The sequence below is a fragment of the Magallana gigas genome, chromosome 2 (genome assembly GCF_963853765.1).
Source record: "Magallana gigas chromosome 2, xbMagGiga1.1, whole genome shotgun sequence".
NCBI classification, from domain to species: domain Eukaryota; kingdom Metazoa; phylum Mollusca; class Bivalvia; order Ostreida; family Ostreidae; genus Magallana; species Magallana gigas.
Genome location: NC_088854.1, coordinates 26,313,343 through 26,334,799, shown reverse-complemented (window position 1 = coordinate 26,334,799; position 21,457 = coordinate 26,313,343). Strand labels below are relative to the sequence as shown.

Here is a 21,457-nt window from a genome sequence, read left to right as displayed (position 1 = left end):
AGACAGACCTTGTTGTTTAAGGTGCACTGAATACCGGCGAGGAGCATTACCTTTTACGATCATTCTGGCATGATTGATTGGGCTCAAACAAGGATTGTCAAATTAGCATCCGTGTATATTTTCCGAATACTTCTTAAAACCAGAGGTCCGAAGTTTTGAAAGCAACATACCTTAACTGTTATATTTTTTTTTATTAAATACATTTAAACTGACAGATCATGATCATGAAAATAACGTTATGTTTTGCAAAAGCTTACATTACCATTTAGTGGGGAAACTTTTCCATGGGGATTGGAAATAGTTTTAAAAGCTTGATTGGTATCAGTATCGGTTAAGCTCACAGAACACTAATAGGAAAGTAATTGCTAGTCGCTTTGAAGTGTCGTAAAAATCAGTCAAGATCTGTTTTCGTGAAGGGGGGAATACATGGACGATTAAACAGTCACACCTATCATATGGCCAGGCCGTTGTTTGGTACAAATCTCCACATCTCTTGGTACGATGTTATCAGACTCAGGTATTTAAAACTTTGTGAAATGCACGTTTACTCTGGATATTCAATATTTGACCCCGACTTTGTTACGAGGACACGTTTTTTTGTGCAAACACTTTGACTTAGGAGATTAAAGATGAAAGGAACGAAAGACAAAATTTAATACCTTGTCGTGTTTTCTGAGTCATGTCAATTTGATACTAAGACGCCGGGAAATTTAAACGATTGAATATTGGGTTTTAGTATTCTTTCTTTATAAATTGCTATAAATAATGCCTTATCAAATGTTAAAAATTAGGTTCATGTGGATATAGCAAAATGTATATATATATATGGTACACATATTTTCTTATTTTGTTGTATTGCAAAATTGAAACCATAAAACAAAACATAAGGCTTATGTATTTATTGGGAATATATAACTACCGATTTGATTATTACTTTAATGATTTTTGGGTTTATACTGTAGGCTGATAAATGTATAATTCTTTTCTGCTAATCATAAGAGATAAACTAATTCCTGACCTCCAAAACAACACGTCCGTGAATGTGTTCGAAATAAAATCTCGAGTTTTACTATTCGATGAGTTACAGTAATGACCAAATATTTGTCCTCTGTTTCATTTATTTGGATTGATTTTGCAATCTACATGCATGATAACGTATCATTAAAAGACATCTGTCCAATGAAGCCTGATTTATGGTTTCTGTGTTCCTTTTCTAATGAATTTTTCCACACAATTTACCACCTTATCTGACAAGCGCTACTTTTATGTCAGGGTGGACGATTTCTAGCTTCGGCAGAACCAATCACTGAAACTAATGGACCATCGCTGAAGAAAAAAAATCAACGGTTTTTCGTAATTTGCGCATTTGCTTTGCTCTGTCTACTTTTATTTCACTTTATTTGATGATAATTGTTGGGGTTTTTTCCTTTTTAATACACTGTATAATTTTTAAATAAATGCTTGAATGGGCATTTTTTTTTGGGGGGGGGGGTATAATTTTAAACTGACTGCAATGGAAATACAATTATATTCTACATACCTCACATTTAACACTATTAGTTGCTACACTATTTTTCACAATTTTCATTTATAACTTACACAACTGAAATGCGTTGAATCATCACCAATTGCACATAGTGTCGTTTATGAATGGTTTGGTGAAAGTGTTTCAATAGTGTGCAATAGAAAGCACACCAATTAAATTAAAAGTAAAAAAAAAAACTTCATTGAAAATTGGCCCATATGAATCACCAATACCCCGAACAAATTGTATCATTAGACGATAAAAAACATGGCAAAATTTATATTTAATTGTATCGAATCCAATTATGAATTAATATATTATCGGTGAGATGAAAGGCCATGGAAAGGTAATATCTAATTAGACTGGTAGTAATTCTGTATCGATCCTATCGGTCCTTGCATTGATGCGCTGTTGAATCCTCTCTTCGCGTACCCTTTGGCAGTTGGGTGTCTGTGTCATGTCATACAATCCTGCAACGTTGCAACCCATTCTAACCGATCTCACAAAAACAGTAACTAAATTAACAAGCATATAAAAGCTCTCTGGTGATGTTAATACGCAGTTTTTTAGAGCTTAATATGGCATTATATCATATTTAGTAAAATAAACCGCGCTTTTTATCTGACAATGGTGACCCCCTTGTTTCTCCGCCGGAATGCTTGAGTTTGGAAAACAATATGAATGTTGAAACCTTTTGAACCCGTTGAGGTATCATATTAATAAAGTATATGTATGATTGATTTGCTGGGGCCCCTATTGATTCGATCTATACGGAAATCCCACTGATCAGAATTCAATCATCAAGACCATAAAGGTAAGAAGAGAAGCAGACGATCACCGGCTTTGGCGCGCTTTGAAATCCGTGGTATGTTATTGTTTTAGATTGAAATCTTCGGATGGAACCACGAGTGGGTTCAGTTTTATTTCCATTCGTTTCATAGAGTATCGGCAGCATACTTTCAATCTCATTATCGGTTCGTCGCAGAGTATGCAACCTGTGGACACTGCTGGTGGAAATGATGTTTTTATCAAGTTTCTGTCATTGTACAAACTTCGTGGTGGATTCTGTTCATTAATTTAATTGGTCAGCCCATTCAAGAATCATCGTTTGATGAGGTGAGTCAATATAAGCTGGACATTTATTGTCGTGATATCGTGCAATATGAAAACCCCGGCAGCAATATACTGTGTAGTTTAGTTTCAGTTTTTCACATTACCTGACACTTTCCTGTTTATTTTAAAACATTAAAATATTCTAGTTATATTGTTTAAATGATTTCAAAATATATATTTATTAAACAGTACAAAATGCCATTTCAACATTTAACATTTTCTTGAGAGTATAGTTAACGAAATTACTCCCATAATGTTTTTTTTAATAAATTGTTTTTGCCTTTATTTAGAAATTGTGCATTTGATGGAATTACGGGCAATTCTTTTATTGGAATCTAATTATTCCTAGAAAAGAAATTATGGCTGACTTAGAAACTAATTGGTTGCTATCTTTTGAATTGATCTTTCTGGTTGCTGTACATATATCTAACGAGGATGTGTCGACATCAATTGTCAGCTTCTTCATTGATTTATCGCCAGTTTATCGCAATAACTGGAGAATTGCAGCAGGTCTATAATTTGCACTCTATTGCTTCTCTTTCTCTCTCTCTCTCTCTCTCTCTCTCTGTGAGAGAGGGAAAGAGAGACAGTCAGACTGAGAGAGAGAGAGAGAGAGAGAGAGAGAGAGACACACACACACACACACACACACACACACACACACACACACACACACATTGAATTCCGCTGCGACAGAGAGACAGACATCTAAAAATTAATTCTGTCCCATGCTCAACAAATAAAAAGTTCCATGAAAGGAAGAGCCAGGTATGAGTATCAATACACTGCCAGGTATCTCGTTGCATAATACGGGCCTGGTAACTGTCGCCGAATAAACAGATCCAAGTTTGGACACCCAGATATAATTAAGTGTCATCCGAAACAGATGTCTATCTGTTTTAAGGAGAAATCGATTTGTGCCGCTCTTACTGCCTTTTGTAGTCATTTCTTTGATGAATACGATGTCGCAAGCAAAGATGCAAATTTATGACATACCCGACTTGCATTGTCGTGACTTTGACGCTGATTAAATCATCGTCAAACAGAAATAGGAATCCATGTTTGTGCATATCTCTCCGGAATCGGTGCGTCCAAATATGACTCTCTGTAACAGAATATGTTCTTGGCAGTAAATCGTCATAAGAACTAAAATAAATACCCATCAAAGGCCATTTTCTCATTTTGATGTGGGTTATATTTTTTCGATCATGCCTGAGCTGAGCAAAGTCATCAAATAACTCAGGTTTCCAATTCGAACACCTACACGACCACCCAAACAGTATCTTCACTAATCTACAAATGCCTTTAAACAAACTGATGATAATATAAACACTAAGTCTTGATTATGTGATCCTTTCCTCAAATAGATTCGTTTAATTTCTTATGATAATCTAAGTTGTTGAAAGATAATTTTACTTGCGTTGTCTTTATGGCGTATTGGATTATTCAAAATTGTAATTTAATTGCTAACATGTATCCATTATAAAAATATCTATAAATATTGCAAAATCCTCATATAGCAACTGAGATATCCTCCGGTTACACTTATTTGATAATTTCAATAACCGCAAAATCACTTAAGCTTAAAACACAACTTGCAACTTGACTTGGTTGATATGGCAATGTCTGAATGATAAGCCTGCCATCAGTACAAGGGGCATTGACAAGGATTTGGGAGGATATACCCGTGCAACAAGTTGGATTAGGTTTGATTAGCTGGGCAAATAGACTGGACTATCACTCAGGATGAGATGTTTCTCTTGTTCTATTGAAAAAACCCGATAACACCGCAGAAACACAAACATCTTCGGGATACTCCTCGTTCGGGATCGGACACCTCGCACGTCTTGAGCTATGTTGAATGTCGAGCTGCCCGGGTGATGTCATTTATCATTCGACTGTCGTCTGCTCGTCGACAGGATTTATTTCTTTCCGAAATTAATATTTCATTTGCCCCTGTAGCCTGCAATCGGGTATCTGGCGACGGGTAATTCAATCAGTTGATGGCCGGTGAATATTTCATAACTACAAAGTATGCAATTTTGTGTTGCTTTGTTTCTATTGGTGTGTCGTTAATTATGACATCAGAACCTAATATTCTTTGACGACATGTCTACACAAAGTTATGGTACCCCCCCCCCCTTCCTCCCCGCCTCCAAAAATTTCAATTCAACACATTGTTTCAATATTCTGTTTGCCAATTGTTCACCAAATTTCCGGCGTTGATCCCAAATATAAAGAAATAGATGGCACACAATTAAAATTTTGATCGTTTTTTGTACGCCATGCAGATAGTCTTTCAATAGGTTGAGAATATTAATCGCAAACAGTCTTTATTCGAGTAGAAATCGCAAATAGACGCGGGATTCCGTCTTCTTTGTCTGACTTGCCAGTGTCTTCTTAAAAAGGTTGACATGCCTTTGGCTTTTGAAACTCAATCAATTGTGTAAATGGCGTGCATTGTAACTTCAACACTTTACTTTTAAAATGCAGGGGGGAAATGAAAACTTTTATTAAGTTAAAGATAATTAAAACTATTCATTTCGATTCCAACGACCTTACTTTGATTAATGGCCTCATTCATAAATCAGTGAATATGTTACTATGGTTATGGCTCTTTTAAGAAAAATTGTCTAAATAAAGAAACAAAAAGGAGAGAAAAAGATAAACTGGCGTTTCCACAGTTTGTCGGATAAAGAGTAAGTCGCTGACGCCTTGGAAGAATGAAATTGTGATAGACCAAGAGGTGTACCCCGGTGAGTCGATAAATCGATATAGAAGGTTTCCTGGTCGCGTTCTCAGGTAAAACGGGGGCCTCCTTATACGAGTGAACGTCATCTGAACGAGGCCGAGATAAATTTAAAACCGGAATTCATAAAATTCTGTCAAATCTACAAACCTCACCACAGGTACCTACCATAAGGGGTGGATAAGGATGTGACGCAAATTAGGATTAGCCAAAAATTGCACTTGCTACCAACAACAATTTTTTCAACCGAATTATCCATGTATTTGAGGGTTGGCGGATTTTAAAGTGGCCCTTTCTTCCGTAAAGTGCATTGGTGTTTCATTCATTGAGGAAAGTGAAATAATAATATCAGAGGCCACCAAGAATACATCTGCCGTTTTTAGAATTGTGTAAGTTCACAGTGATTGGAGGCAAAGCGAGCGACGGTTCAGCGAGCGCGATAACGCTTAAACAGAAAGTAGTACGCATTATTTTCTTTCACCTGTCCTTAACAGCATGTCATACACTTGAGAGCGTGCTTTGTTGCATTTTTATTTGTTTGTTGTTGCATTGCAGTTCAAAAATGGAATCTAATAATACTGGCAGAGAATGTTTATGGATTAGAATGATCAAACGCCAAAGAAACCATGAATGCTGGGAGAAGTAAGAAATGAAACCACCGTCACCTTCATCTTTTGTTTTCATTGTTGTCTGGATATTTATTTCCACACTTGAGTTGACAAAATTCACAGGTAGGTAAAGAATTTGATATTTTTTCATGTATCTGTGTTTAATATTTTGCGGTAATACACTCGAGAGAAATTTTAGAGCCGTCTTTGCAGATAATATCATTTAAAACTATTTTCAAGACTACATGGATTTCACGCATTAATGATAGGGTAAATTATTCTTGAGAAACTGCATTAACAGCAATTGAAAAAAATGAAATTAATGCAAATATATTAGAATATACAGTGAAGTATAATTATAACATCAAAGTGTCTTTGTAAAGTTAATTTTCTCATAAGTTTTTCATATTTATATGGTCATTAATAATCCATTTTCGCTTTGAATAATTACATGCACGGCATAGCTCTTCATATGTACATTCATTCATCAAAACCTAATTATAATCACGTTCGAAGATTTCAAGTGCGTTTTACTCAAATACACGTCTTCTGTTCATTCCATTGTACAGAGTCAAAGAAAACCGTTGTTGGAACACAAGAACAAAATTCAAATATTTCTTTAAAAGATTCTGTTGAACCTTATAGAATTAACAATAGGCAGTTGTTCTAAGAGCACAGAAACCCGTGCACATGGGGGCACCGGTGCACACAACCGCTTATATGTACTCTATAATTAGTCAGGCTTTCTAAATAGCGTCGACATTTGTCATGTGTTGGAGTTGGAGACACTCGTCCCTATAGTGACTGCAGTGGCTTTTACTTGTGGTATTTTTTTTTTAATTTTTCAAAACCGAAAGCGACACACGAGACAGATGATTACCAGATCTTAAACAGACTTGCGGTGGTATTCGATATGTATCATTTTAGCAGGTAATTGGCGTGCTTTGATGCCAAGTCTGTAATTGTAATTTGCTGTAATTGCCGCCCGCCGCTGCAACTTTGATTTTTATTTCGATGTTGATCATTTTAAGTTTCAGTAAATAAAAGATGCTCGAAAACTTCAAAAACAGTTTGCTTAGTTTTAATTACATTGTATACATTGATTTAACTAGAGTTGAAGAAGGTTTTGATTGCATCCGGAGACCAAGTTTATATCCAATCGATTTTTAGATAATGCAGTGGTAATGGTCTTTTCATCATCTGCTGAAACCACTGAAACACAATACAGAGTGGTCCTGCTACGGGAAATTACCTATACACCGGATCATTCAAGTTACGCCACTCTATCGAATTTTCATAAATCATCGTCGACATCTCGTGTATTTTAATCCTGCATCGATATGCAGCTTTTGAGCCATATTTCCCCCTGTCTTGCTGTGCCGAGCTAAAGGTCGGGGAGATTTTCAGAGGTGGTTGAAAAGATAACAAGTAAACTTATAGCAAGAAATTAGGTCTAAATCCGTCAACTAGCAGAAAAGTTCGTGTTTGTTTGCCCACAAACTCTGCAAACCTGCAGCGATAAAGCTCATTTATATAAGGGATCTAAGTTAGTCCAAGGACCAAAGAGCCCGCATACATAGACTTGATCGTGGAGACAAAGAATGTGCAAGCTAATCTGAGGGTTCGGAGTTAACCCATAGAATCCCGTGACCATGTCTTTATGGCATTAATTAGCCATGAGACAGGGAAGCCGACATGGACCCTGTAGAAGATCGTTAATTTTTCTTTTTAATTCCCCACCAGTAGGATTATTGTCACTTTTGCTCTGGTCAGGAGAATTAAAAGGAGTATCAAACTAATAAGGCTGTAATCACGTTTCCTCCGCAAAAGGTCATGAACAAACTTAATGGCCTCTCTCGTCTTTCATTCATTAATGTTATAAACTTACGGTAAAGTTTGGCCACCTTAATTTACGTATTTTGTAAAGCAAAAACAAAACATTTAGAGGCAATAAAATATGGCAAGTCGTTTTTATGGGATGTTTCTGATTTTAATAAAACAAGTACATGTAAAGATAATTGCCTCTATAGCAACATTAATTTGAAGTTTTGTAACAATATCTTTAAAAATTTTCAATTACATTTCACTTATTTGTTTACCAGTGTACCCACACCTGTCAACCACGACTGCCATTTTTATTTTCGGTTGCACTTTAAAATTCGGTGCTAGATAAACGACAGGATTTCGGGTGTAATTATAACACAAGTAATGTGACATGCCAAGCTAACACGGGGGCTAATTCACAGTCATCAGGGAGAGAAGACATACCAACAACACAAAGGACGTCGTGGAATTCACAATATTTTATTTCAACTCCTATTATAAACCTAAATGTCACTTTAAGAAGTAGATAAAAAAAAGAGTGCGACGCCTTTCTCTATATAAGCCAACACAACGCTTCGAATTAATTCTGTATGAAAAATCTTTTTAAAAGCAAATAGGTGTTAGATTATGCGATAACCATCTCTTAGACATTGAGAGGTATTGAATTAATCTCTTTGGTGGGATCAAAAGGACAGAACTTCTTGACCAGGGGTGTTATGGTCATTATTCAAATGGTCATCATTAAAAACCTGTTCCTCTTGGTTCTGACTTGGTTTGTTGGCGCTGATCTCAGTACTGTATTGGCAATAGGATTTGTGTCTCTGTATAGTGCCCGTAACGTTTTGTATTCTAAGTTTGATTGACCGATGGTGATATTGGCTGACACGTTAGAGAGTATTCGGATCAGGACGAATTCCCCTTGTAATTTCTCTCTTGCAAATTAAAGACACGATCCCAAATCCCACATCCTGCCATCTTGCACTGTTTAGTTTGCCGTGAAATAGAATATTTAAAAGGATTTATTACTGGGGAAATGGAAACGTTTGATCATTAATGAACTATTCCATTACTATGCTTTTGATATATAATTTGCTGTGTTCTGTGTGGTCTTTAGAGTCCATTTTTGTTTATCACTTTTAGTTCAAAGTTGTGCGCCTGAATAGTTTTAATACATTTCTTTAAAATTTAGATTTTATCTAACGAATCTCAAATACATTCTTATAGACTTTTAAGTACTAGTTGTTTATCAATTTGCGTCTTTTCCAGTTATTATTCAGTTTCAATACATACTGACGTAAATGATTTTTCAGTGTAAAGGCAAAATTGTTTGGATATTACCCAGGTTTAGTTCGAGTATAGAGAAAGAAAGTGGACAGGATTAATGGACAAAAACGAAGAGCTTGGAACATAAATCTCCACCCTAAAGTAATGCGTTACGTAATGAGAAATATGGTTAAATGGAAACCGAAATTTCGGAAAGATTCCTCGGGGTTGTTTAACAGAACATCAGTGAATCCCCAAGACCAGACTAAGTGAGATAAAAAGCCGTTCTTTGTTCACTTAAATACGCTCAGGGTAGACAATCAGTAACTGGACCCCTACCAAATCTCGTTATGGTTTTGAGTTTCCGCCGGGTGCGTAGACTAGTCATTGGGTAATGATGGGTTTTAGTTTACACTAGAACGTTTCCTTATACTAGCTTAAACTACCATTTTGCAAGCAAGCCATTAATTCAATAATTATCTAGTCAGGAAGAAGATTTATTCATGGCCCAAAATCAGAAAAGTATACAAACAAATTGAAATTATATTTAAGATATCATATCAAATTTATCATCAATAGGTAATATATATGAATTTCCACCACGAGTATTATCTTGGCAAGGGAATATTTGAATGTACATACAAAGAGACCCATTTAGAGCATACATTCTAGAGATGCCAGAAATAAAATGAACATCAAAAGGCAATTGTGTGCCTACCAGCTGCTAGAAAGTGGTATTGAGCATAATGTTATGTTACTCGGCTTCATTATTAAACTTATCGATTAGAAATCTCCAGTATGCTCTCATTAACATGGATTCTTGTTTCCTTGGAACAAATTCTTAAGAAGGTCGTCATGAACTGATTTCGCGTCTGTTCTAGTAGTATAAAACTCAAATTGATATTGCCGCCAAAGGGACTCCTTCAACATGTATATTTATAATTTATATAAATTCGGTTGCAAATCGAATGCGGTTGAATATATTACTCGATTTTCTACTTTTTAATCGCCAAATAACTAGTAATGTTTTGAATTGGTTAATGGAGTTTGTAAAAACTGTAAAATTTAAGTGTAACCGTATTTTCACATTCAACTGCATTTTAATGCATTTTCTTTCTCTTTTTTATGTATATAATAATGGTTGTTTACCGTTGCTTTGATTTTTAAAAGGCAGAACTAGTTAAATACAAATGTAAACTATCTATATGCATATATGTATTTACCAGTTTAAAATATTTATAAATAATACGGTATTTTAAATATTTGTTAATCTATGAATTATCCTAACACGTGTTCCACGGTTTATTTTTAGATGGCAGCTTTGTTCTTCACGTGCCTGTGGTATATGTGGCATTCTCCGGTGACCTAATCCTCAACTACACCATTCCGTCAAATGTCTCACTTCCAAATGCCTTCCTTAGGATTTTGGCAACCATTGACAATCACAACCAAAGGGAGATCACCACATTCGGCCTACCGTTCGGTGAATCGTCTGGCAGCGTTAGTGTTCGATGTGGAATTCTCGAGATCGCAGCAGTTCATGTTGTACAACTTCATTCTTACGCCGGTGGACCTATTTTAACGAGTTCGTCTTTTCAAGTAGATTGGCCTTCATTCACATTGAAATTACCGCCAGATCACATTGCGCAGACGCAGGCTGTGACGCTGACATTCCTGTCGTCTGCAAAATGCAATCCTCTGTTGAAACGTTATTCATTTCATATTGAACTAGTCAAAGACCAAAATGACAGCATTAACATTGCTCAATCTACTGTGTATCATGTGACCACTATATCCGACATTGTCTCTCCTCGTCAAGATATCCGTTACCCTTGCAATATTTTTGATACCGCTGGAAATTACAAGGCAATACTCAGAAACAGTGTGAATGCATCAAGTATAGTTTCACAAAGTGACGTCATGACAGTCACTTGGAGTAATGCATACAGCGTAGAAATCTATTCATCTTCCATATTTCCTTGTATAGGGCATATAACATTAGTGTATTCATACCCAGAATGCATTGGCAAGAACGATAAAATTCGTTTGTACAAATTAACGAGAAAAAGTGGTTCGATTGCAGCACCATACCAACGAAATTATATTCAAGAGAAGAATGTTGACCCCGATAGAAATAACATTTTCTTTGACTGCTCTCTATTCCAGAGTCAAGCCTCTGCTTACTTATTTGAGTATGTCAGCTTTTCGTCGACTGGCTTGATAAAGAAACAGAAAGAGCTGTACATATCAACACACCCTGACTCAGGTAAGGCTACGTGGTGGGCGGTACCCCAGATGCAGACGAAAAGTTTGGGGAAGGTCAGATCTACAAAATCTATGTTTAATTGTAGTTTCCAAGCTATTTTTTAACAATCCGTTCAGTCTCAGCTCATGTCCTATGATGAAGTCTCGGCTAATTTTCGTGGTATATTGAACCTTCCCCTTCTCAAGAATGATTCATGACCATAGCGTTGTTTACAAATAAGCTAGGCACAATATTTAATTTAGAAGTTCTTGTATTTTAAATTAAAGAAAATGTCGATTTTATGCAAAAGTAATTTAAATAAGAGCACCACTCACCTCAGACAATTGTTTGAAATAAGAAAGAGCACCCTGTATCTCAGAAAGATGGTAATTTAAAAATATGGAATGCCATCTATCCGTCTTTTTCAATATTAAATATATCAGCACGCTACAATCAAATAATAATTGTTATTTCTTGATAAGATCGAGAAATATCTCAAAAAATAAATAAGCTCGAAATTATTCAGCTTGATTTCAGTCAATGGACATCCTGTCAACCGAATTTTATTTATTGAGTTTCATTTAAAAATGAGTTTTTGACGATTGCACGTTTATGCCCTTTAAAACGTAAGCGTGCAAATTTAACCAAGTGGTTGTAGCCACTTGTAGGAATTTAATCTGGCAAAACTTGTGAAATATACCAAAGAAGGCAATATTTATGTAGGAGAAGGAATTAGTCAATAAGGGAGACTTTTCATGTTTTGAAATATTTCATTCAATAAGGATATGTGGCTTTAGGTTTGTTTACCGAAATCTCCATTAAAGTTCAAGCGGTGAATTGAAAGATACTTGGGAAGTGTCTACAGCTAGTCGAAATGATATTCATCGGCCAAAAATTAAACAAAAACCGAATCTCATCAAAAGGCCCTGTGTTGTACTAATATCATGATTTTTTTTTTTTCAAATAAACGAAATCTGACATATTAAATGATAAACACGAACGAGGCGGATTCCTTCATCATGCAACTGGTTATTAATATAAGTTTGTTGCCATTCGGGTATTTTTACTTTAAAAAATTATCTAAGAAAAAAGTGATATACATGTAAAATAGTTCAAACAGTTTCAATTGATTTAAATATTATGTTTGAAGTAAATTATGTAGTGACCTTCATATATATAACCCCCTCCCCATGCATCTAAAAAGTCATTGAACAAATCTCGTACATGTGTGATGTCGGAGTTTTATACCGCATATTTGAGAGAATCGGTCGCTTGTGGCCATCAATCTTTTTCTGCAGTTTTCCATTAAAATTTTCAATTCTCTTAACCCAGTTGTTAGGTTAATATATATTCCATTACCGTTATTGCTGCTCGTACAAAACCATCTCCCTTTGGTAAAATAGAAGCAAAATTAATTTCATATTGATTTATTATCTAACGCACTGTGTAGCCCCTAATCCACTGCTCCCCTGCAATAGCAGTACATTTTATAAGATGTGGTAACACACGAAGTATTCAAAAAGCAGAATTGTTGCAGACCAAAGTACTGGTATATTACATACGTCACTCCAGATACCAAAATCTTGCAAGGTTTATTTCTATAAATATGACAAGACGGATTAATTTATTGCACAGAACAGTGATACATAAAAGCCCTCTGTTCTTGTTAAGTTGTCTACTTCAAATTTGGAGATGATAAATTAATTTGGACATAAGAGGTCTACCATTAAAAACTTACTTATTCAGCAGACGCCATATACAATCTCTGGCGAATAGTGGATTATATCAATATCGCGAACGAGTGGACACTATATGACATTATGTAAGGTTTTTATGGTCAAATTGAATAAGTATAAACAAGACTAGCGTAATAAATTGTCAAAATACCTCGTTATACTCAGTAGTTGGTCATAAACATTCCTTGCTAGTAAACAAACAAACCGTTGGACATAATCATAATCGTTTATCCTTGGTCTAGGAAGTGCTAAACCGTTATGGTAGAATTTGTGCTCTCCTTGATGCATTCCTAACGTTGCAAAAACACTCCATATTAATAAATCCCAATAGTTAGACCCTTGCTTAACCTTTCAGAACCCACATTATGGCCTAGAGGTTAAAAATATATAGAAGATTATCTTGGTAAGTATTCTAATTGCAGGCTACTCTTGTAGCATTTATGAACAAACCGTCTACATGTATTTTAGAGAGCCCAATTTTTGTTGCAGAGTAGTCTATATACTAGTTCATGTAGGTATAATAGCAGTACAATGCAAACCTTAATATTAAACCGAAATTTTATTGACTGTATAAATTGTATATCATAACTGCCCTTAGAAAGGAAACAAAACAGTTTAACTGGAGTGCAAGACTAATCCTTAATAAACAAAACAAGCTTAACATATTGATTGGAAGGTACACAGAAACTGCAATGTATCTGCCGAACCCAGGATCGTGCAGGCTCAGCATTGTTCAAATTCATCCGCAAATTTCTACCTGAAATCAATGGCTCGCTAAGAGCAGCTTCAAGAGCCAGGTACACAGAATAATGATGATTGACTCTGAAAGTCAAATATCGACAGACAATCTTTGGTATCAGTTTACCGTAAACTGTGGCCGGAACTGTTAACAGTGTGTTGAATGTCGACTCTTATTGCCATTAAAGCAATAGAAATGACAAGCTATCAAAATGTTGATACATTTATTGAATTGATTACGGATGTTATGATGTAAAATAAACCCTGCTGGTTTTAACTATTGGAATGGTTGATTTACGGTTCCTGTTTTATGCGATTATTAATAAAATCCTTAAGACGCAAAGGATCTTAGTCCTAAAGCTTGCAAAGACAGACCGACATTTTTATTGACTAGATAAATTCAAACAGAAACGTTTATTAAATAATTAAGGCTGCAGTCTCAAATTCACAAGATTTAATTTGTTCTTTCCTTAACGATCTTTGAATTATGAATACATGCTGGGTGCTCAAGGCTTTATGCATTAACGATCCTTAAAATGTCAAAAGGCTGAGATTACTCTATAAATGATGGATTTTTGCACGATAAGATCAATTGTACACGAAAAATGGTTTGACCCAATATTTTAAAACCAGTATGTCTTTGTGTTTAACTATTTTGCAAGGATATTGAATAACATAAACTCTTGTCTGTTCTCTTTTTTTCATCCTTGCAAATTTTATTCGACGTTGACATTGAGTAAGTTAATGCACATTTAGTTGTTAAATGTTGTCGGGCATGGAGATAATTTCAACTTAAGTTCTTTGTGCTCTGAATGTTGATGTTGTGTTTTATTATTCTTCAATGCACTTTTATTAACATTGTGATAAACATGCAATTAGAATGCATTATCACAAAATTAGAATCATTTTGCATGACTTTAACTTTGTAAATTTTCATAAAAATCGTTTAAGACCATTGAAATTTAAGTTAATTTGTTTGATGATTTTTTTCTGTAATAAGAACATTTAGCATAATATATGCACCACTCTCGTAAAAGTTTATGATCTTTAACGTTATGTCTCTCTTTACAAATTTTGTAAAAGACCTTTAAATACTCTCTCTCTCTCTCTCTCTCTCTCTCTCTCTCTCTCTCTCTCTCTCTCTCTCTCTCTCTCTCTCTCTCTCTCTCTCTCTCTCTCTCTCTCTAAGCCAGATTTGTAAAGCACTAACACTTTGCATGTTACGTTATGTCCAGATATACCAATAGACGGAGGATGGGGGCGTTGGTCGCCTTGGGGGTCGTGCAGCGTGACCTGTGGGACGGGGAAGGTCAGTCGCTCAAGGCTCTGCAACAACCCGACCCCTTTACATGGGGGACGATTCTGTGAAGGGGAGCCAATAGAATGGAAGCCCTGCTTTAACAGTTGTCCAGGTAGTGTTTATCATGGATAACTATGGTTACAATACCCTACTCATATACCTACATAATAATGGTGATTATAATCTCATGAAAAAATAAACACTGTATAATTGAAATGAATTTACAATATAATAGATATTATATCTCTTTCAGAACTGATTCCGAAAACGCCTCTTCATACCCTTTCCCTCAACAAATCATGCATCTGCGGTTGTGAGATCAAATCAAATCAAGGGGAGATAATCGCTACAGGGCGTTGTACGGGTCTCTCTCTGTGGCTTATATCTGCTACCACCAATCACCAAATCACTCTGTCTTTCACGTACTTCAATTTGTTCAAGCAAAAACAGTGGGTGAAAATTCGCAACGGTGGAACGTCTAGTGCTGACCTCATAGCCAAAAGTGGCGGCGAACTAGATCTGAAGAAGGTTGTTTCAACCACTGGAACAATGCTGATAGAGTTTATGACGCTGGTTGAGTCGTCTGCCAATCTCTCTTACGTCAATTCATCGTCTGCTTCTTCCTCGGTTCTGACATACCCTTCAGAATTAATTCATGTTCATGGATTTATAGCATCTTACTACATACAAGGTACAAGAGTGTATTAAATAATGGCTGCGTTTTTATATTAAACACTGAAGAACGAACCATGGTCTTGAATTTGAGAACATTTGTAATTCTCGGCGGATATTTGTGTTTCAAGCTTACCCAGTATTACATAATTTAAAAAAGGTTACGCTTCAGTCTCAAACAGGCTATTGATTGAACAGTTTGAACAACTCCTAAATTAATCACATATGAATTTCTGGAGAGGTCCTTTGCTGATACCTGATAGCAAAAATATGTTCTCTTCTCGTCAATATCTATTTACCTTTTCTGGTCAAAGATACGTTCTGCAGAAAATTATTGCTTATGAATGTTTACTGCAAAACTCTATTATAATTGTCAACAAGGGCAACAATTTCACGATCTCTTTAAAAGCATATTACTTGAAATACATGATGTCATATTGTAAATGTAGAATTTACTAGGTGGGTGTAAATTTTGAATTTTCATCCATCCAGTTAATTCAAAATTTACAATTTGATAATGTACACCTTTATTTTGTTGTGCATCTTAAATGTCTAACTCTTTGATTTTTGTTTTTGTTTGTTTGTAGTGAAAAATGAATCAAGATTCGTCGCAGCTGTGACAGTTACGGAACCCCCATCAAAAGCAGGAATCTGGCAGAGCACGGTGACTATAGTGGGAATATCCCTCTGTGCCGTTATCATCGTAGTGGTTGTGATCATTGCAATATATCATAAAGTGTTTCGCAAAAAGACGCACAAGTATTCTATGACTAAACAAGAGGAAACCCCTGAACATCTACCGAAAAGCACGAGCATGCATAGCACTCCAAGTCGTCATAGCGCTTTAAGTCAGGGGATAGAAATAGACATCGACATGGAGAAACCGCTCACGGGAAAGAGTGCTCGAAAGAAGTATAGGAAAGATAGTGAAACTCACATGTCACGTGGTTCGTCTATTTCTAGTAACAGAAGCGGTCGTAGTAAAAACAAAATAAAAATCAAGGCTGACGTGGAGCCAGGAGGGAGTCCGAAACTCCCCTCCAGGCACTATACACCTTTACCTAGTCCATTAGTTCATAATGATCTCATTCAGGAAGAAGACAGTAAAACTTCTTTATTTAATGCAAGTCCGTTATTAAATAGGAAAAATCGTTCACCAAAGATTCATCCCTCTCCAAGGTTTAAAAGACAATCCAATGGAGGATCTCCGGTTAAAAGTAAACACGAACTTCTCATACGTAAGAGAAAGGATCGGCAAGTTAAGGATAAAGGCGAGAAGAAGAAAGGTACTCCAGAGACTTTTGAAAATAGGGCCAAAGAGAAAGTGAAACCACTGGCGACCCCGGACTCAGCCGGATCCCTCACGCCTACACCCACCGTTCTAAATGCAATACCCTCCGTGGAAGGGCAAAAGGGTGTCGAAAAAGACTCAAAAGAAGAAGCGGCTGAGGGAATAGATTCAAAAGACGCCATTGAGCTAAAAGACATGTCAAAGGAGGACTTGGAGGCAAGAAAGCCCGGATCTGGGACCTCGGACGATTCTTGCACTCCCGAAAAAGGTGAAGTTTTCATGCAACAAACGACTTCTTTTGTGCAATCGCCCAGCATAGAACTAATCAAACTTCGCAGACCCACATCTCTGACTGAAAGTTATAAAAAATCTGTTTCGCTGCCGTCCATTGATAGAGTTATGAATAGTACGGAGAACATTGTGAACGTGGATCGACAGAAAGCTTTGCCAAAGCCAGACGGACAGAGCCCCAAAAGTCCGAGGCAAGAAAACTCCAAAACTTCTTCACCAAAAAGTGTTCAGGGCTCCAGTGTCAATAGTTCTAGGAGTAAACTCACTATGTCCCCTGCACGGAGTGCAACCTCCCCTTCTGAAAACTTAGAAATGGAATACGATGATTACATTGAATACGATGACACTTTCTCTTACTTTGATCCATTAGAAACGGAAAAGTTACAATGGAAAGGTTCGGAGAAAATTGGTAAACCGAATCCTTTATCTAAGGATGATCCTAAAACCAAAAGTGGTGATTTATGATTTTTTTAAAAGTACTTATGGATTGTTGTGTTCTTTTGGCATTTCATGTGTTTTTAAAAATGAACATTACTGTAGCGTAAATGGATAATTTACATATAAGTGTATATTTGTGCTTCTGAAAGGAATTGTTTGCTGCTTGTGTCACATGAAAAATATTTATTTAGAAATATTTTTAATTTGTTAACATTCTGTGAATTTTTATCATGAGATTCATAAAAAATTTATACAAAAAGCCTAAAAAAGCGTTTTATTATTTGCTCATCTTAGCGGAAGGATGGAATTTCTTAATTATATTTTGTTTTGTCTCGGACTGGAATGTCTCGACGTCATTGGATGAATAGCGTCACGTGATTGCCTTATAAATTTCTTTACACGGCGAGCGTCAAAATTTATACAGCAACATGGCAGACGTAACGTTATTAAAGCTGATTTTTTACACAAATGTTCAACCATACCTTTGATTTTTAAGCCCCAAAATATTTAGAGTGACCCCCCTTTGCCCGTGACGTAATATTATGATCCTACAATATGGCATCCAGGTTTGCATAGACGACTGACGAGAAAGGTAAAAAATTAGAGAATTGAGCTATGAATTTTAATATCACGTATTATCTTCTGTTTGTTTACATATCAAACTTTGGTCCTCGACAAAACAAAACACTTATTAGGTTTGTTACTGACTGTGTACAGAAATTTGTGGGGTCGGTAAAGTCCATAGAAGGCGAGGCTCCGCCTCGCCTTCTATGGACTTTACCGACCCCACAAATTTCTGTACACAGTCAGTAACAAACCTAATAAGTAATAATGTCCAGTTTCTGTCGCCATAATCCGCGGTGTTATCGTTTTACATCTTACATCCTCATCTTCTTACGAACCACCAAGTCAATTTCAATCCAACTTTTTGTCATTAATCATTTCTATCTCTCATAGAATACATATATTACCGTTCTAATTGCTTATTATTGCCCATAGACATATAACGAAATATGTCTATGTTATTGCCATTGTTTACAACAGCGATGTAGAGCAAAATCAATACCGGGTATCAAAAACGTTTTGTAAAAGTCGTACCAATATTGTAAAATCCGCATTATGACGTAGTGCGATACTCGGACTACTTTAACACAAGGCATCAGCGGACTTTCAAAGTTTATGTAAATGACCAGACTTCCAAATGAAGAATGATTGCAAGTTTTTATGATTTTTTTTATACTAGTACTAATACATGTACATACATGCAAGTTTAATTTCTCGTGTATTTTAGATTCAATGCGTTAAAACTTTCTGAAAAGGGCCCTTATAAGAGGTTAAAGTACATCTGAAAAATTAGTAGGAAATTTTTTAATTATCTTCTTAAGAAATGTTGCATAACAGAAACTGGCTACAACGTAATTATGATAACTACATGTAGTTAATTTGTCAAGTTTAAAAGTTTATTTAAAACGTAAACCGAGGAAAGGTAATGTGGATTGTACATAAATGTATTATATAAAATTAATTATAAAAAAAATCAGTAAAAGACAAAAGCTACAATTGGTTTTATCTTGAATTAAGAATTTTCGTGAAATTATATCATATTCATTTCTGTGGGTCAGAGAGGGGTCACAATTGCGTTGGGGTCAATTTAAAAAATACATTTGAAAATATATTATATATATAAAAAAAATAATTGATGCTAGAATTTGTGACATTAATAAATAAACAAACTATCATAAATAATATTCAAGTTTAATGATAAGGTAATCCCTGTGGATCATGGTTGGGTCATTTGGGGATATGGCGTATCAAGTATTTATGGTAACAAAAAAAAAGGGGGGGGGGGTCAAAGATAACAGTTACGTGTAATGCAATTTTTAAAATATGCAATTGCAATCAAGTATAAATAATTAACCAAGCTACACGTTGTTACGATGTTTCATCACTTTGATTTTCGGTTTTTGTTTTGTTTTGGTTTTTTTAAATGACGAACCAGGGATATGAAAATAAAAAGATGGAATCGAAATTTATTTAAAGTATGCATTTCAGAAAATGATAGAAGCAAAACGTTGTTGCTTCTTTTTGTGAAAGTGATTTGAAAGCAGGTTTCTACGAAGATAAAATTATTTTTTATTTGTTTATATACATGTAAACTAAAGATAAATAAAATTATGTAATTAGAAATTAGAAGCGGTGAGCATGACATGTGGGAGACATGTGGTGATAACGAGCAGTGTTAAAAATCAATAGTTCGATGGAAAAATACAAAACAGGAGCAGGACCGGTAAAAAAAAATTAGAGGTAGGATCAGGTGTCATATAGGAGTGAGCATCCTTTGCTGGCCGGTCACACTCTTTCTGCTATTTGTCGTATTTGGAAAAACTGGAAAAGTCTGCAGACAACTGGGTGGTCAATTATGGTCTAACCATAGTTTTCTGGATGATATATACATGTACATGTATATTTTCCTTTCACATTTAAGACTTTTTACTCATTTTCTTAAGGAAACTGTATGCAACAATCATAAAAACTTTTAAAATACACAACAATTTCATATATCAACATGTCTGTAAACTACCAAGCTGTATTTTTTATTCGATCTTTCATACATTGACTAAAAATCCGTCAGCTATATTTATCGATGCTATTATGAAGTGAAAATTGGCTCACCGGTGTACCAGAGAAATTTACTCAATTATGTTTTTTTTTAACTATACTTAATCAAAAATTAAATTGTTAAACATAACATGCAAAAATAATTTTGCCTCAGATTTTGAACCATGTTACAATGAATGTTGTTCGATCATGTAAGAAGAATATATTAAATCTTTTGCTTTTCGATATACCTGCATGAGCACCAAATGCAACACATGTGAAAATTCGAAGTCTTTTGTTCAAACCGAAGAGATTTCACATACACGTATCCAGAAAAATTTCCGATGGATTATAAATGCTCAGTGTGATGGTTAGAGGCTTATTGATAATATTGAATTTTCCAGGGGGTTGGGGTTGGGGGTTGGGGGGGTGGAGGTTTTAGATCCCCCCCTTCCAGATCAACGGACGAGTAGAACATCAAAGTAAGTACCTTTCCTTGATGTAAGATATACAAAATACATGTACCAATGAGCAAAAAAATTGATTTTAATGCCACAAGTATCTTCTTATAGATACTTTACATCACTTAGAAGTGTCCACTCCTGGGTTTGACATGATTATCTTCTTATACATGTATGTGCTGTATATCTTTAACGACAAACCAGCTAAAATTCCCTGAATCTATACAAATACAAATACTTTTGATACTTTTGCATAAATTACGTCTTTTGTGAGATCTTTGTGAGTTTTTTTTATTTATTCTCAAAATTTGAAGAAGAAAAAAAAAAGACATGGTATATTTCCCACTTGTCTTCTAGAATTTGAGTCAACATTAACTAGAAAACTGTTTAATAACATGACACTGTACTGTATAGTACAGTATCTATTTTCTTTAATAATTATTTGATCGTAATGACGTATGCATAATAAGTTTGCATTTTTTGAATAAGTACCAGAGCGAGACAAATTATCATTTGTAGAAATTATATCAAGCCATGAGCTGACTTATTTTTGTGTGTATGAAAAACTCTTGACGTTTAAACAGTTAAACTGTTAAAAATATGCA

At 35.3% G+C, this 21,457-nt stretch overlaps 1 protein-coding gene across 5 annotated transcripts; it reads left to right on the top strand.

Moving 5' to 3' along the window:
* The first annotated feature begins 2,386 nt into the window (after positions 1–2,386).
* On the top strand, positions 2,387–18,064 carry LOC105338743 (uncharacterized). 5 transcript variants are annotated; one of them, XM_034446881.2, is made up of 6 exons: positions 2,387–2,641; positions 5,943–6,118; positions 10,395–11,348; positions 15,037–15,213; positions 15,355–15,792; positions 16,361–18,064. In XM_034446881.2, exons 2-6 carry the CDS (start codon positions 6,037–6,039, stop codon positions 17,818–17,820), a joined length of 3,111 nt encoding a protein of 1,036 aa, XP_034302772.2. In that variant the 5' UTR covers positions 2,387–2,641; positions 5,943–6,036; the 3' UTR covers positions 17,821–18,064. The 5 variants fall into 5 exon arrangements, with proteins under 5 accessions (XP_034302772.2, XP_034302773.2, XP_034302771.2 ...); XM_034446882.2 differs by lacking the exon at positions 2,387–2,641 and adding an exon at positions 5,439–5,847 and having other exon boundaries at positions 15,049–15,213; XM_034446880.2 differs by lacking the exon at positions 2,387–2,641 and adding an exon at positions 5,440–5,776.
* The last annotated feature ends 3,393 nt before the right edge of the window (positions 18,065–21,457 follow it).